Raw genomic sequence first — 15,444 nt, forward strand, 5'->3', positions numbered from 1 at the left:
CCCCGCAAATTTGACCCTAAACACGTAGCTTTCCTAGCGACATAGATACCTTTTTCATTATTTTTGTGTTTTTGACACCCTTTTCACGTTACGTACGTAACGTGCCCTATCGTGAAAAAGACATCCTTTTTACGTGTTTTTTGGGGTCGCGCATGGTATCCACTCGCCAATGTAAGTGTCCCCCTCCCCCCGGGTGATTAACCCGGGGACAATTGATCCGATGGAAAATTTGCACGACAAAATATGAAACCTAACCTACAAAACTAAAATTTATATACCCTATCCTAATCTGTGACATTGTTCCGACTAAAAAAAACTCTATTACAATCCTATCTCTAACTTTTTGTCCTCGGATATCAAGACCGGAGCAAATGTTGCAGGAGCATATTTTGTGTCCCTGTTTCATGAAGATAAAATCTTAATATTATATATTGTTTTTTCAATTTCATTGAAGCGGTCAAGACTGTACGGTGTAACAAAACTTTTTTTTTCTAGAACATATGATTCTGCGCCAGATCACTAATTTCCAGTTAACGTACACAATGGACACTGTCTGAATGGCCTTAATCAGCTTGCTTGCTTCACTCCCTCGCTTAAATGCATAATCTTCAACATTTCAAGCAACCTTACCCCCAACCCCCTCCCCCCTCCCAGTAATATACATGTATAGGACCATTCATAGTGGCGTTCTTAAATACCATAATTGACATTCTTATTGTAAACATATACTTTCTGTCGTGATTGTGTCATTTTGGCACTGAAAATTACACTCTTAAAATTCTTAGGCAACATACTGTCCACAAAGCAATTGGTTAACACTTAATCCAATTCGGGTAGTTTTAAACTAATAATGTGTGTTTTGGGTGAAAACTACACAGTATTGGTTGAAAACCGCCCAGAGTTAGATAATTTTTGTAAACAACTGTTGTTTGGACAGTATGTTGCCCAATATTTTAAGAGTGTACGGGGGGGATTTTATATGCAGAAATATTGCTGACAAGTTTCGTCATTACTCAAACTGGAAAGAAAGAAAGACAATCTAGTTTGTAATTGCTTTAACTTTACTGTTCAGAGTGATTTTCACGCTTTTCTTTTCATACAGAAAACAATCCGATGGAAAATTTGCACGTCAAAACACTTAACCTTCAAAACTGAATATACCCTATCCTTTATCTTTGATATTGTTCTGAATCAAAAACTCTTGCAATCCTAGCTCTAACTCTATATGTCCTCGTAAAATATGAACTGAGCAAATGTCGCGGGAGCATATTTCGTGTCACTGTTTCATGAAGATGAAATGTTAATATTATACTTTTTTTCAGTTACATGAAAAAGCTCCTTAAAGCACTGAAGCGGTCTAGACTGTATAGAGTAACAAAGCCTGTTTTCTAGGAATGTAATTCTGCGCCAGATCACTATAATTTCAGTTAACGAACACAATGAACAGTGTCTAATTGGCCTGAATCAGGCTCGCTTGCTTCACTCCCTCGCTTAAAAGCATAATATTCAACATTTCAAGCAATCTTACCCCACCCACCCCCTCCCTCCCTCCCAGTAATATTCATACATAGGACCATTCATAGTGGCGTTTTTAAATACCATAATTGACCTTCTTATTTAAAATATACTTTCTGTAGTGAAAATTGTGTAATTTTGACACTCTTAAAAATCTTAGACAACATACTGTCCACACAACAATAATGGTTAAAACTTTATCATATTCAGGGAGTTTTAGACCAATAATGTGTGCTTTGGGTGAAAACTTATTGGTTGAAAACCACCCAGAGTTAGATAATTTTTGTGAACAACTGTTGTTTGGACAGAATGTTACCCAATATTTTAAGAGTGTAGGGGGGGGGGGTTATATGCAGAAATATTGCTGACAAGTTTCGTCATTACGCAAACTGGAAAGAAAGACAATCCAGTTTGTAATTGCTTTAACTTTAATACTGTTCAGAGTGATTTTCACGCTTTTCTTTTCATACACAAAACAATCTGAAAAAGCCATTGGACATTCAATTTAAATAATTGACATGATTCCTGTTTGGTAAATATAAATGAACTCTGCTCTTATCCATTTCGAAAACATTTAAATAAGTACCGGTCTTTATATAGGAGTTCATAATTATTATACCAGCATACACTCTTTGAAAAAAAGTCTACCCAATATTGGGTGAATGGGAACATGCGTGTGTTTTTTCGGGGGGGGGGGTAACAAGATACCAATTTTTTGTAAATTTTACGCAATGTTGCGTCAAATTTTACCCTACAAACATGCATTTTACCCGATATTTTGGGGAAACATTTACCCAGCAAACATGCATATTCCCTTTTTACCAAATGTTGGGTATATTTTTACTCTGTTTTTTAGAGTGTATATAAAACTACTACAGACACGAGTTTCAATTCGCCTTCTCTGTCAAATAACTTATGATCAAAATATTTGTTATTCAGAAAATCATTCAGGTGTAGTCAGAGGGTCACGGTAGCAACACATTCCTGTCGGTGTTACAAGCTATCTCAGTATCAACTATTCCTCCATACTTGGTCTCTTGGTGATCACTGTTGAGTTTCTTTGCTTCATCACATTTCGCCCATGATTGCAGCTCTGAAGTCCCGAAGATCATGAAGAGAAACCATGCCGCAACAGCAATGTAAAATGTCACCCAGAAAAATGACCTCCATCCTGCTATATCGGCCTGTAATGTACCAAACAAATGCAATAATTTGACAAGCATAGTTATACAACGATTTCACTTTCAGGCAAAGCAATAAACAATAAAAAATGATTTTTTTAAACTGTATATTTCATGTCATACATGCAATCTTAGTGAAAATAGAAAATGCCATGCACAATAGCGAATGGGGGCCAGAAATTGCACACAAAGGAAACTTTCTTAAAAAGCTGCCAGATTTCAGGATATAGGCAATTTATGGGTTTCGGAATTACGAAGCGTAACCATGGCCCCGAGGCCTATGATCTGTAAGTCAGCGCTCATGCAGGTATATTATCAGGGACGACGTCGGCCCGAAACGAGAGACAATTTATTCTCAATAATAAAATATGGTTATTATCACTTTATCATTAAGTTAGAGAGAACGTGAAGGCTTTGGGGGTAAGAAACACGAGATACGTGATTTTGTCACCCCCCCCCCCTTGTGACTCCACGAATCTGCAGACCTACCTGGTTTTCTGTGTAGACCGCAACAACCGCCGGTGAAATAAAACCAGTGAATGTTGCAATAGAGTTGGATATAGCAACAACCATTCCTGCATAGGGCGTGGCAAACTCCATCATAGTGAGACTCGATCCAGAGTAAGCTAGACCAGTACAGGCTAGCCCCAGTGAGATGAATGTGATGGCGAGAGTTGCATTACATCCTACATAGCCCGCCAGGACGAGGAAGATGCCCGATGGTAAAATACCTGTCGATGAAAAAATGTATAATTATCATTTCAGGGTATTCCCCCGCCTTCGCATAGGCCTAAAACAAGAGAGACGTTTGAAAAAAAGTAGACATTAGACGTTTAGACTGGAATCGTTAGCATGGTTAGCCCTATGTGTGAGCGAGTAGAGTAATCATGCAATAAATAATGTGATTTAAAAAAAAAATGAGCCAGTCGGCACCACATCAAACAAGTAGCCAATGCTAGTTCCTTTTATCAGAATTATGATAAAGTGATAACATTATTTTTTATTTTGATTTGCTTTGATAATTGGTTGTTTCAGGGCGTCGCGACGTCTTTGATTACATTTTACCTTTCTTGCTCATTACAGAAATTTATCTGCCTCCCTCATCACCCCGACTTAATTGTTCAAGGATGAACTTGTACCGCATCAACGCCCTCAGGCAGGCACTACTGACTTTATTGAAAACGAAATAAATTATACAGAATTTAATTCTTGATAAGATCAAGTGCATGCATTTGCACCCTTGAACAGTGGTATATCTTGGAAATCTGTCATACCGGGTGAGAATTTTCTTTGTCAGTGGTTGCGACACAAGTACAAGAGGGCGCATTATGAACACGTAATCGTGCCCCTTCCAAAAATCTGACGCCGTGAGCAAGCGCTACAACCTTGCAACTTCCAATTTTCGGCCACTGCGACTTCTTTGGTTATTGAAATCTCTTTGCCTTTCATCTCCCTTCCTTTTTCCTTTTCCGCCCAACTAAAAATGGAGATCGTCAATTGCGCCTTCTTTCTTTTCGTTGTGAAACAAGTATATTCGTGGAGGGGTACTTGCTCCTTGAGTTAGGACACTTAACAAATTGATCTTACCCAATGTTGTCATGAATTTCCTTACGGTGGTCAAGCTGAAGTTGGTGTGTGTGAGAAGGAAGTCTGCGAAAATTCCCCCACCAATGATGAAGATAAAGAAGACGATATGTGGCACTGATGACAAAAATCCTGCCTGCATGCAAGAAAAAAAAATAGAAGTAGACCTAACCCATTTCTCGACGACTAACCTTTTTATTCCACATCTTTTATTCCTTTGTTGTTTTCTTGGGGGTGGTGATTAGAAGCCCAATATTCATATTTCAAAGTGACCTCTAAAATAAAAGATAAAAATCCACAGGTACCATGATTATCAGAGAGGGGGAGAGAGATGGAGAGAGAGATGGGGGGGTACTGGTAGGTTTTTTTATTACTTGGTATCGACATTTTTATTTGTGTGTATTTCCATACCTGGGAAATGTCAAATCGGAGAGCTTCTTTTAAGAATATAGGCAGGTTTGATGTCAGTGAGTAGAGGACCCACATAAGAGCGAAGTCTGCACAAATCACAGCCAACAAAGGAAGTGACGTAATGAAACGTTTCCATGGATATTTCTTTGGTGGCTGCATGGAGAAAGGAATACGCAAGTTAATTCGACATTTTATGAGCGATAAATATATAGATATCAATACATTTGGGTAGCCAATTTTGGTGGTTAGGCCTCTTCTAGATATTTCGAGAGAGGCATAAGTTTCATTATTAAATTCTTTTAAAATTTTCAGAATGGCATTTAATCCATCTTTGTATTGAACTCTTGGATTGGAAGTTTTTTTTTTATTTTTTTTTTTTAAAACAAGTACACACCTAGTTACAAATAATGCGTGAAGCATTTCCATTTATTTGAATGCAGGATAAAAGAGCACAGGTGTCGTAGCCGGGGATCGAACCCCGGACTTTCCATGTATAGCCAGGCGCCTCAGACCACTCGGATTGGAAGTTACAGAAGATTACACATGCAGAAATTACATTGAAATATCCTTCCATCATCTTGACTCTATATAGTAAAAGCAATCAATTGGCCCAAGTAATTTGTTTTGATGAACACATTCATTACTTCTCAAGTTCTAATTACTCACTTTGAAAGTAAATATTATTCTTTATATTACGCTTCATCTGTTCTGTAAATCGATATAACATATCGATTTATATATATCCATATATACAGTGGCGTAACTACGGGGGGCATGGTGGGGCACGTGCCCCCCCCCCCCCCCAATCGGCTAGCCAAAAAAAAAACGGGGAAAAGAGGGAGAAAGTGAAAGAAACACAGTGGGAAGGAAGAAAATATTGTTGATTATTTTATATTATATAATAATTATGTTATGTTATATTACATAAAAATAAAAAATATAGGGCTATATAATTTTATGAAACATAATTTGCTCAGGGCCTATGTCTTCATTGTTCCTGATACTCGCATTGTCTGTTTAACGAGATATATACTCCTGTTGTACTAAAACATCCCGTTTTCAAGTTAATATACACCAAATATATCTCCTCGCACTTCGAATTATTATTGTTTTTTATAAACGGGTTCAAGGATGTAGCCAATGGTGAGTGCGTATTCAAGTCACGTGTTCATGCTTTAATTATGCGCAACCTTCCAGTCGTGCATTTTTCGTGCAGCACTGTGCATTTTTTGTGCAGCACTGTGCAATTTTTGTGCAGCATTAGTTCCAATAGCGCGTAAAAACTGATACGCGTTCAGTAAAAGAGGCTGGCTAGGATTTTGATGCGCTTACTTAAGCGCATAGTAGATACGCGCCTGTGATGTCATAATTGACAGTCTTGTGATCTCTTCGTCTCAGCTGTGCGATCGTACACAAGTTGGAGGGATTTGAACAAGATTTCCATGAAAAATTCATTTTGCCGACCCGTTTTATAAAACAATTAATGCACATTTTAAGATTCGTGATGTTAGTGACGATGCGAGCAACTCTCGGGCATTCACAATATTATGCAAAAGCACTCGGCGCAAGCGCCTCTTGCTTTCGCATAATTGTAAATACCCTCGAGTTTGCTGCATCGTCATAACACACTCATAAATGTGCATTAATTGTATAATGTAGTGACATATCATTTTAAGGTCTTAATATAAAACATTTCCCGTCCGTGCTTACGGTCGCATTAGTGGATTAGTGAGATAATATGTCTGCTCTTCATGATTTCCTAAAATCAGTCCTTAAAATGTCATTTTTTTTTTAATCTGAATATCAAACATTTCAGCTTGCGCTCGCATCATTTGGTTAGTGGTCTACGTGAATTCCTACAAACAAGCCTTAGAATGCCCCTCTTCAGGTGTGAATTTCCAATTTTTTCAGCTCGCGCTCGCAATATTTGACTAGTGAGAAGCGTATGATAATCATGACTACAATGACTACAAAAGTATGTCTTTAGGTGTAATCATTGGCGGCGGAAGCCAATAAATTTAGGGGGTGTCCACCTGAAATTTTGGGATGGACACATGTAAAAAATAGGACAAGCGCCCCAAAAATTTTTGAGACGCAAAAAAAAAAAAAAAAAAAAAAAAAAAGGTCATCAACCTAAATTTTAGGGGGGGACAACACACGTGTCAAGGGGGTCCACGTGAATTTAGGGGGGGACGCAGGAAAAAAAATTGACAAGCAAAAAAAAAAAAAAAAAAAAAAAAGGTTATCAAAACAAAATTTAGGGGGGGACCGTCCCCCCCACCTAAAATTTAGGGGGGGACACGTCCCCCCCGTTTCCGCCGCCTATGGGTGTAATTCTAACAAAATCAGCATGCACTTGGTGGTCGCATTAGATAATTATGGTGAGATATGTGCACTCTTAATGGATTCTTTTAAAAATCGTCCTTAAAATATCCATGTTTGGGGTCAATATATACAAAAATTTCAGCTCGCGCTTCGCGCTCGCTTCATTTGGTTAATGAAATACGTAGGGTCGTCGTAAATTCCTACAAAAAAGCCTTAAAATGTCCCTCTTCAGATCTGAATTTCCTAAATTTTTAGCTCGCACTTCGCGCTTGCAATATTTAATTAGTGAAATGCGCATTTTAATCATGATTACAATGACAATTGCTTTATGTGTTTGGATGCATATAATTCTAACAAAATCGGCAAGCGCTTGGCACTCGCATTAGAATACTATGGTGAGATATGTATACTCTTAATAGATTCCTAAAATATAGTCCTTAAAATATCTGATTGGGATCAATACAATTATTTCAGCTCGCGCTTCGCGCTTGCATTGTTTGTTTAGCGAAACAGGTACATATCATGATTACAAAAATTTGCTTATAATTTCCCCTTTTAGGTCTGAATATAAAAAAAATTCAGCTCGCGCTTCGCACTCGCATTATGTGATCAGTGACATACATATTCGTTTAATGACACTGTCCTTAATATCTCTATTAGGTCAGCATAATTAGCAACTGAGCGCGCTCCGCGCGCTCACTTGGTGACTCAAAATCTTTGCTGGTGCCCCCCAATGCCGTGACCCCCGGTACGCCACTGCATATATAAATCGATATATACTGACATAATCAGTCCATATTATGGACTGATTATGTGCAGTTTTTGTTCACTTCCAATACCTTATCTTCAAGTCCGAGTTCAGATATGATGTAATCCTTCTCTTCGTCTGATATTCTAGGGTGTGTCATGGGCGAGGAATGGACCACAGCAAACCATAAGAAACACCACAGCACTGCTATGGAACCTAGCCACGTGCAAATACATGAGAATAATAACTAATGCAATTTGTTGTCATGAATACAATGAATAAAAAGGGATAGGAAAGTCTCAAAAGGATTCAAAGTGTATAATGAGCTTCAATTCCATTCAAATTCAAGTTTAGTAAAATGCACCTTTATGTGTAAAAGAAAGAAAATAGTTTCATACGTGCACAGACAACCCAAACTAAAAAGTTACATACAAAAAGAGCTGAGTGTTTTTAATTCTGACTTGCGGGTATACAGTGCGTATCAAAAAAAAGTTTACACTTAGAAAAAAATCCTGTAAAATTATATATTTGTAATATCCTGACAATTTTCCACATTTTAGCATTGGTACAGATCCATTTAAGCAAATGACGATATAACTGTCGAAAAAATATTTCCGCTTGAGTGAGCACCACTTACTTTTGAAAAGTTGGTGGAAAATGATTTGCGCAGAACTTTGAAATAGTTATGCGAATAAAAGTAGACCTTAATCATGAAGAACACGTGGAAATTAGTTAGTAAAATTGATTTGAAGATATCTTTTACCTTTTTAAACTTGTTTCCTTGCCCAAACACTTCGAAGAGTGCATTGCGCCCCACCTCACTCCCCCACACACCGCGGCCATCATGACGATATTTGCTTTACACTGAGCTGTGATTTACATGAAATGGCTTAGGCTTGATTTTCATTTTGTTAATCATTGCCAAGCTTGGGAAAAGTGTGGAGAAACAAGTATTAAATGAAAAATCAAATGTAAACCAACTTTAAATATAAAAACTTTGTGAAAAATGCTGGAGATGTCTGATATAAACTTTTGTTCAGATTCAGTTATGTCATCAGATCCAGCTGGCACAAAAAGGGTAAAGGTTGTGCTTACTAAGTGTTGAAATTTCAAATTTGGGCGGCAAAATTGCTACAAAATGCTTTAATGTATCCGTTTTATGTCAATTGGCTAAAAATGCTAAGGAAATTTATGAGAAATACTTCGCAGGGTAAATTTAATTTCGCTCTTTCCCCTTGACACAGCGTGAAAACAAGCATTTCTGCGCAAACAAATTTCTGCCAGCTTTACATAAATGGACAGTGCTCACTCAAGTGTAACATTCTGTCAATTTTTTTACTGTCCTTGGATAGATGAGACCCAAACCCATAATTATATGTGAAAAAATTACCCACATGTTGTATATTTGTTAATTCCCATGGCTTTTTCAAAGTGTAAACTTTTTTTGATACGCACTGTATATTTTTTCAATTTTTTACAAGAAAAAAGTAGACGGAGGTTGAATCTGTATCTGCATGTCGATTTTTTTCTCACAATTGCATGCTGTTGCTAAGTAAGCTAAGATAGTTGTAATCACCGGTCCTCTTAACTAATGAAATTACTAAAACATTGCTTTTCTCACCAAAAAGATAAAAGGTGAACTGCCAACCACCAAGGATGTCGGAATCAGAGAGAATACCCGAGATTGGTTGAGCAATGATTTGGCCGACTGATGAACCTGAAAAGAGAATTTCACGATATTTGCGATTTATTAAGGAACTATTTAATGAATTAGACTTTATTTTGATTTAGCATATTGATTTTTGTTTTATTTTGCATGGAGAATTACAATGCGTATCTCATGATTACTATGTTGAGAATTGGTAGTGACCGAGATACAGAATACAAACCAAAGAAAGAAACGGGGAAAGGAAGACAACGATTAGATAGGGAGAAACAGGAAAACATTTTGAAATTTACGATGAATAAATATTTCAACCATATTTATGTGCTAAGTTCCCCCTAACAGTCGGCAGTGGCGTACAGATGAGGGAGGCTTTGTTCGCTTGCCCCCCCCCCAAAAAAAAAATCACGACCAAGAAAAAAGAGAAAAGGAAAGAGAATGTCAAAATCTACCACAAAATTGGATGTTTGTAATAAACATGTCAAAATTTTTGCTCACTCGCTCGCCATACCTAGCCCCCTCAAAATTTTAGGCTCATTACACCCCTGACCGTCGCTCCCCCATCCCCCACTATTGGGTGGAGATGTATAACATTACCCGCAAAGATGATAGCGAGTAGCTTGCTTCTATCTGCCGGGGGAGCCCAGCGGGACATCATAGAATATAGACAGGGATACGTTCCACTCTGTTGAAATGTTATCAGAAATTCAATTTATTTGTACAAAATATCAAATACTAATCTTGCGAAGTTTATGAAATTACGATTGACTGGAACACAGCGCAAGTTTTTTTTTTGTTATAGAAAGGATCACTTTATGCCTGGTTTCATTTATTGTCAACACATAATAACATGCATCCATCAATCAACGAATTATATATAACTGCGCAAAATATAGATAATGTGCAAACAATGGAGTTTTTAGTGAAAACGCAATTGTCGAATTAGTATCCCCCGGGAATATCCCTTACAACATCGTCGGTGGAAACATAGGGATATACATACATTATTGAAGAAAAGTACATTAACTTCCACTATTTTATTTCGATGTAATGTATATTCTCGCCCTCAATCATGGCTGTCTCCAAAATCACAATTATCCTCAAAGTCAGCAAATGCTCGAGCACGAAATTTCCATTATCCACTTTTGTTCTATATCTTTCCATTTTGGTCATCCTTTTCTTATATTTTTCGTAAAGTAACAAAGTGTGTTCATGTCCCATTTTTAAAATCAATATCATCATAATGTTATATACAAAAAATATATACCAATAGGTCGGCCTGAGGGAAATCCATATTTAAAAACAAAACAAGTTTAATTCTGGAGGTGAAACATAATTATAGTGAACAAAAAATTTCAAGGGCCGGTCGGTTTATAATAAAATATTTCCCATCAACACCAAAGCAAAACAAAATGATTTATAAAACGATCTAGATTATATGGCCGTTGTAATTCAAATTTCGATTGATTGCAATTTTTGTGTCAATGAGCCCGGCATTCTTTCATGAAATTTGGTTCTCGTGGGAGGGGATGAGGTAATAATTGTACTAAAATTCTGCTCGTTTTCCATTTTGTGTTAATTTTGTACAGAAATCTGCGAACAGCAAAAATTATATATTTTCAAATACACCAGCAGAATTTAGATTTGGGATTGATTTAGGATAAAATAATTTTGAGACATATACCTCGGAAAGACCGGCAAGGATTCTCAGTGTTATGATGACCGGAGCTCCTCCATTATAAGCTGCTAAAGGGATAAACAGTTGAAATATAGCCGATCCTAGATACCCAAGACCAATCACCCAGTAGCACGATCCAGGATATTTATCAGCTAATACACCAGCAGGTACCTGCAGAACTGGAAAGCCATAATATATCGCGGCTAAGATCTGCTCCTGTGTATGTGCGTCCCATGGAAACTCTCCTGTCTAATATTGATATGAAGATATTGAACGTATGAGTAAGAGAGAAAATTGGAATTTAAGAAACTGGACGGGAACCATCAATTTCAAATTTAAATGCATGACGCAACAACGAATATTAATTATGTGTGCGTACTACCGCAATCCGTGCTGATAATTTTTAATATTAGTTCATTATTCAGAGAAATTTGCTAAGGTTCTGTTGTATGTTCTTTTGATCGATAAATGTAGCGAGGCAGTTTACATTTGTGTGGCTTGTTGGATATTATAGTGAGTTTTCACAACCAATACGCAGACGCTATCTGGAACATTGAGAATCTATTGTGAAAAGCCCTTTGTGGAATCAAACAGCAGTTTCATCCTGGACTCTGGACTGACGACATATTTGCAATTTTTCGTCAGCTCCGAATCGTAGGACGATATGCTGTCCCGATTTACCAATTTTCGACAATGACCTCTGACTGAGCTTTTCATTGTGATTGGACGAGTATTGCAATAGATTATCAACGTTCCAGAAAGCGTCTGTGTATTAACTTCTATCGCTCTTGGATCCATGAATGTTTTCGTTTAAATCGTTGTTGTGAAGCCTTGCAACCTGAATTATTATTTCATTTGATTCAATATTTCATCTACATGGGAATCATTTCACCAATATTTCAACATGTATATATAATATAAGCCCTCACCTGCGTCAGTTTCTTCCATTTACATGGTATACTTTTCCATCTGGATATAGGTCTGATTCGACAACCAGTTAGAGTGCCGTAAATCTTCTTCCGGGTGAAAATGTTCTCTATTATCATCTTGATTTTTCATTTTTGTTTGGAATAATAATTAAAATAATCTAAATGATACATTGTAAAAATATGATATATTATGTATTTTGTGTTATCGCATCGAAGCTGGATTAATACACCCAGCAGAATGTGGAAAATAATGAATAATCAAGAAGTAAAAGCCTCCTACCCTAATGTTTTCTTGGTAATCATGGTCCGACCTAGCAGGGCATAGTTCAGTCGAGTTGAAGACATCATAGGAAGTACTGTAAGAACTATTAGCCATCGCTGTCATGGCCACACTAATGTTGACCCTATTCATGAAAGTACAAGTCAATCCTAAGAAACCGACGTAGCTTAGGATATATCGGCAAGAGATCAGCGTATTTGGTGGTCCTATAATATCAAATGAAAAAAATGTAACGAGAGAAAAGAATCATTCAACGTGATTTTATTTCACTTTGACTTTATTTAAATTTAAATCTAATGATTTGGATCACAGTCAGTGGAAGGTTCAAAATGCAATAAATTTGATAAGATAATTATTTCAATGTCGTTATGTATATCTTTCCTTTTGTTTGGCTGTCTGTTTATTATATACTTTTCACGCACTTTCTGTTGGGTTGGGTTGATTTATGCCCATTTTTCCATTACACAGTAAAAATAAATTATACAACGCCGTTTACTATATGAACCTTACAGTAATTGTTTAAACAATTTAAACAACTGTTTAAATCTTAAGCAACAAAGTTTAATTTTCAATATCTAATCGTCGATAAATTAAACATGATTGTTTAAAAGGTTAAACAAATACTGTAAGGTTCATATAGTAAACAGCGTTGTATAAAATCTTAAACAGCGTTTTTACTGTGTATGTAAGATGTGAGTTCAGTTGTGAGAAAACATTAGACTCAATCGAAAGTATTTTTATACATAGAATGAACTGGATATAATATTTGATTTTTTTTATATCACCATTATTCAAAACGAAACAAAGATAAGTTACAAACAGTGAAAATAAGTCCAGGTTACTCGTTTTTGAGGACTAAGTACATGGGGTGTTTCATGAAAGTTGTCAGCACTGACTAAATTGTCAGTGCTGACAATTTCAGTGAAATCCTTGGTTTTGGTTTACTATGGTAACTGTCGGAGAAAACCAATTTGTCAGTGCTGACAACTTCATGAAACGCTCCCCTGGACTAATAAAAGAATTACAGATACACAATATATAACATATCACAATCAAATTTACATAAAACTATTATACATTGGTGATTGCAGAAAAGAAAATCGAAATACTAGTAGATGAAGCACACACCCTTACAACTGAAATGAAGAGGGCATAGAGGGGAGAGAGAAAAAGAAATTGATGAAGAGATATAGGAAGAAGAAAAAGTCCGGGAAAAGGTGTGACGAGCGAAAAGAAGGGAAAAAACAGGAATAAGGGAAGGAGAAGAAGAAGAAGAAGGATAAAGAGAAAGAAGAAAAAGAGGAGGAAGAAGAAGAAGCAAGGGAGTGCAATACAGACTTTTGTGAATGAGATAATATTGCATTTTTGGCATATATAATTTACTTCTTTATATATAACAATCATCTGACTACTTATACATCCAAAAAGACGAGATGAGCTGACAAGTTAGCATAGAGTATTCTACAGGGATGTGAAGGGGAAAGGTGAAGAGGGACAAATAGCAGAGGGAGAGAGAGGGGGGGGGAGATAAAAAAGAGGGTTGAGAGAAAGAGGGTGGAATAGTGGAAATGTGAGTGAAAGAAGAGAGAATAGTAAACAGTGAATATCTGTCCAACTATTACTTACTTCTTCGCGATTGAAGTAAAGGCTTTCGTTCTCCTTCCGCATCTTTCTCATGTAAGACATCACACACAATAACCTTATCCTCCTCGAAGTCTAAATGTGGAGCCATTTTCAGGATAAACTTTACAAGACACAATCAGCAAAGTGGACCGCTATCTTGACTAAAGTGTTTCGATTAAAATATATCTTCTACGCGGAAGGGTGATTCAAATACTGATTCGACGGAAATTATGGGTCCCTATATATCTAAGGTAACAAATGTGATTTTAATTTGCACAAGAACTAACTTTAAGGTCAAGCTGAACTAACTGAAGTTTCGCAAATTTCTTGATAGCACGACACAATAATTCCTTCCGATTAAAAAAATGATGATGGGTACAGAGGGTGGCTGTAAAAACAAAGACATGAAAAGACGGCAATATAGCAATATAATTATATAGATATCATAAACAAGTTCTCGCTAGATCAAGTTTAACCTTTGCAGCAAAATAGCTGTCTCAGCAATAATTGGAATTAATGGGTCACAACGACCTACAGAATGTATGACCAATGACGGGAGTGTGCTTTTAAAAGGTTCGCCTTTTAGCATGTTTAGAGATGGTTGATAATCGCAACAACTGAAATAAACCAATTGTTGCGGATGGGGTAGTGGGTAAAGGAACCCCGAATAATTGACTGAGCGACAATACTTACAAAAGAAATAAATATATACATGATATAGGCATATTGTTGATCCTTTTCGACGCATTAAAAACAATTCTATACTCCCGCTCTTGCGTACACCAGATTGCAACAATAATTGCAGAAATGTAGATCTCCATTCCTCTTGGAACGATGACATTTTTTTCAGAGTATGAAACCTTCTTTAGTTTGTAATAATACACACGAGGTATATAACGATCAGATGTTGGTGATGATGACGATGATTACCTTATTAACAATCACAATCATACTATACTAGAAGCGCTATACTCCTACTGTTGCTGCTGCTACGATTACTACTCAATGGCGTAACTACGGGGTGGGGCACCCCAACAGCTCCCCCTCCCCCAAAAAAAGGGGGGAGGAGAAGAAGAGGGGAAAAAAGAGAATCTTAGTGGGGAGAAGAAGAAGAAATAAATGTATATTATTATTAATTTCATATTGTATTATGTAATATTAAGATATATATATATATTATTATATTACAAAAGATTTTTTCATAACTTTATGAAACTTAATTTGCTTAGGGCCTATGCGTTCATCACTCCTGCATAGTGCTCGCATTGTCTGTTTAAATAAATAATCCCATTCAAAGGGATTAATGGTACTAAAACATCCCGTTTTCAGGTCAATATTATACCAAATATTATTTCCTCGCACTTCGAGCTTTCATTATTTTTTGTAGTGACATATGCTTCTTTTTCATGACTACTAAAAGTGATTACCCCCTTTTATTGTCTGAATATAAACATTTCCAGTCCATGTTTACGTTCGATTAGTGGATTGGCGATGTCTGTTCCTCATA

The 15,444-nt window shown here is 36.7% G+C and overlaps 1 protein-coding gene across 1 annotated transcript; it reads right to left on the reverse strand.

Moving 5' to 3' along the window:
• Positions 1-1,595: 1,595 nt before the first annotated feature.
• LOC121418001 (sialin-like) lies at positions 1,596-12,514 on the reverse strand. Its single transcript, XM_041611706.1, has 9 exons — positions 12,315-12,514; positions 11,112-11,354; positions 10,025-10,112; positions 9,386-9,481; positions 7,856-7,980; positions 4,692-4,844; positions 4,284-4,416; positions 3,186-3,427; positions 1,596-2,699 (listed from the first exon to the last, which is right to left on the reverse strand). Exons 1-9 carry the CDS (start codon positions 12,444-12,446, stop codon positions 2,481-2,483), a joined length of 1,431 nt encoding a protein of 476 aa, XP_041467640.1. The 5' UTR covers positions 12,447-12,514; the 3' UTR covers positions 1,596-2,480.
• Between the last annotated feature and the right edge of the window lie 2,930 nt (positions 12,515-15,444).

This window comes from Lytechinus variegatus, chromosome 7, assembly GCF_018143015.1.
Source record: "Lytechinus variegatus isolate NC3 chromosome 7, Lvar_3.0, whole genome shotgun sequence".
Taxonomy (NCBI): domain Eukaryota; kingdom Metazoa; phylum Echinodermata; class Echinoidea; order Temnopleuroida; family Toxopneustidae; genus Lytechinus; species Lytechinus variegatus.

Bases quoted from the DNA above. Each gene is read 5' to 3' on its own strand.
- LOC121418001 (XM_041611706.1), bottom strand. From the start codon at position 12,446: ATGAATAGGGTCAACATTAGTGTGGCCATGACAGCGATGGCTAATAGT. The intron at 11,355-12,314 runs GTAGGAGGCTTT...TATCAATATTAG, and splicing joins ATTACCAAGAAAACATTAGG to ACAGGAGAGTTTCCATGGGA. The intron at 7,981-9,385 runs GTGAGAAAAGCA...GCACGTGGCTAG, and splicing joins GTTCACCTTTTATCTTTTTG to GTTCCATAGCAGTGCTGTGG.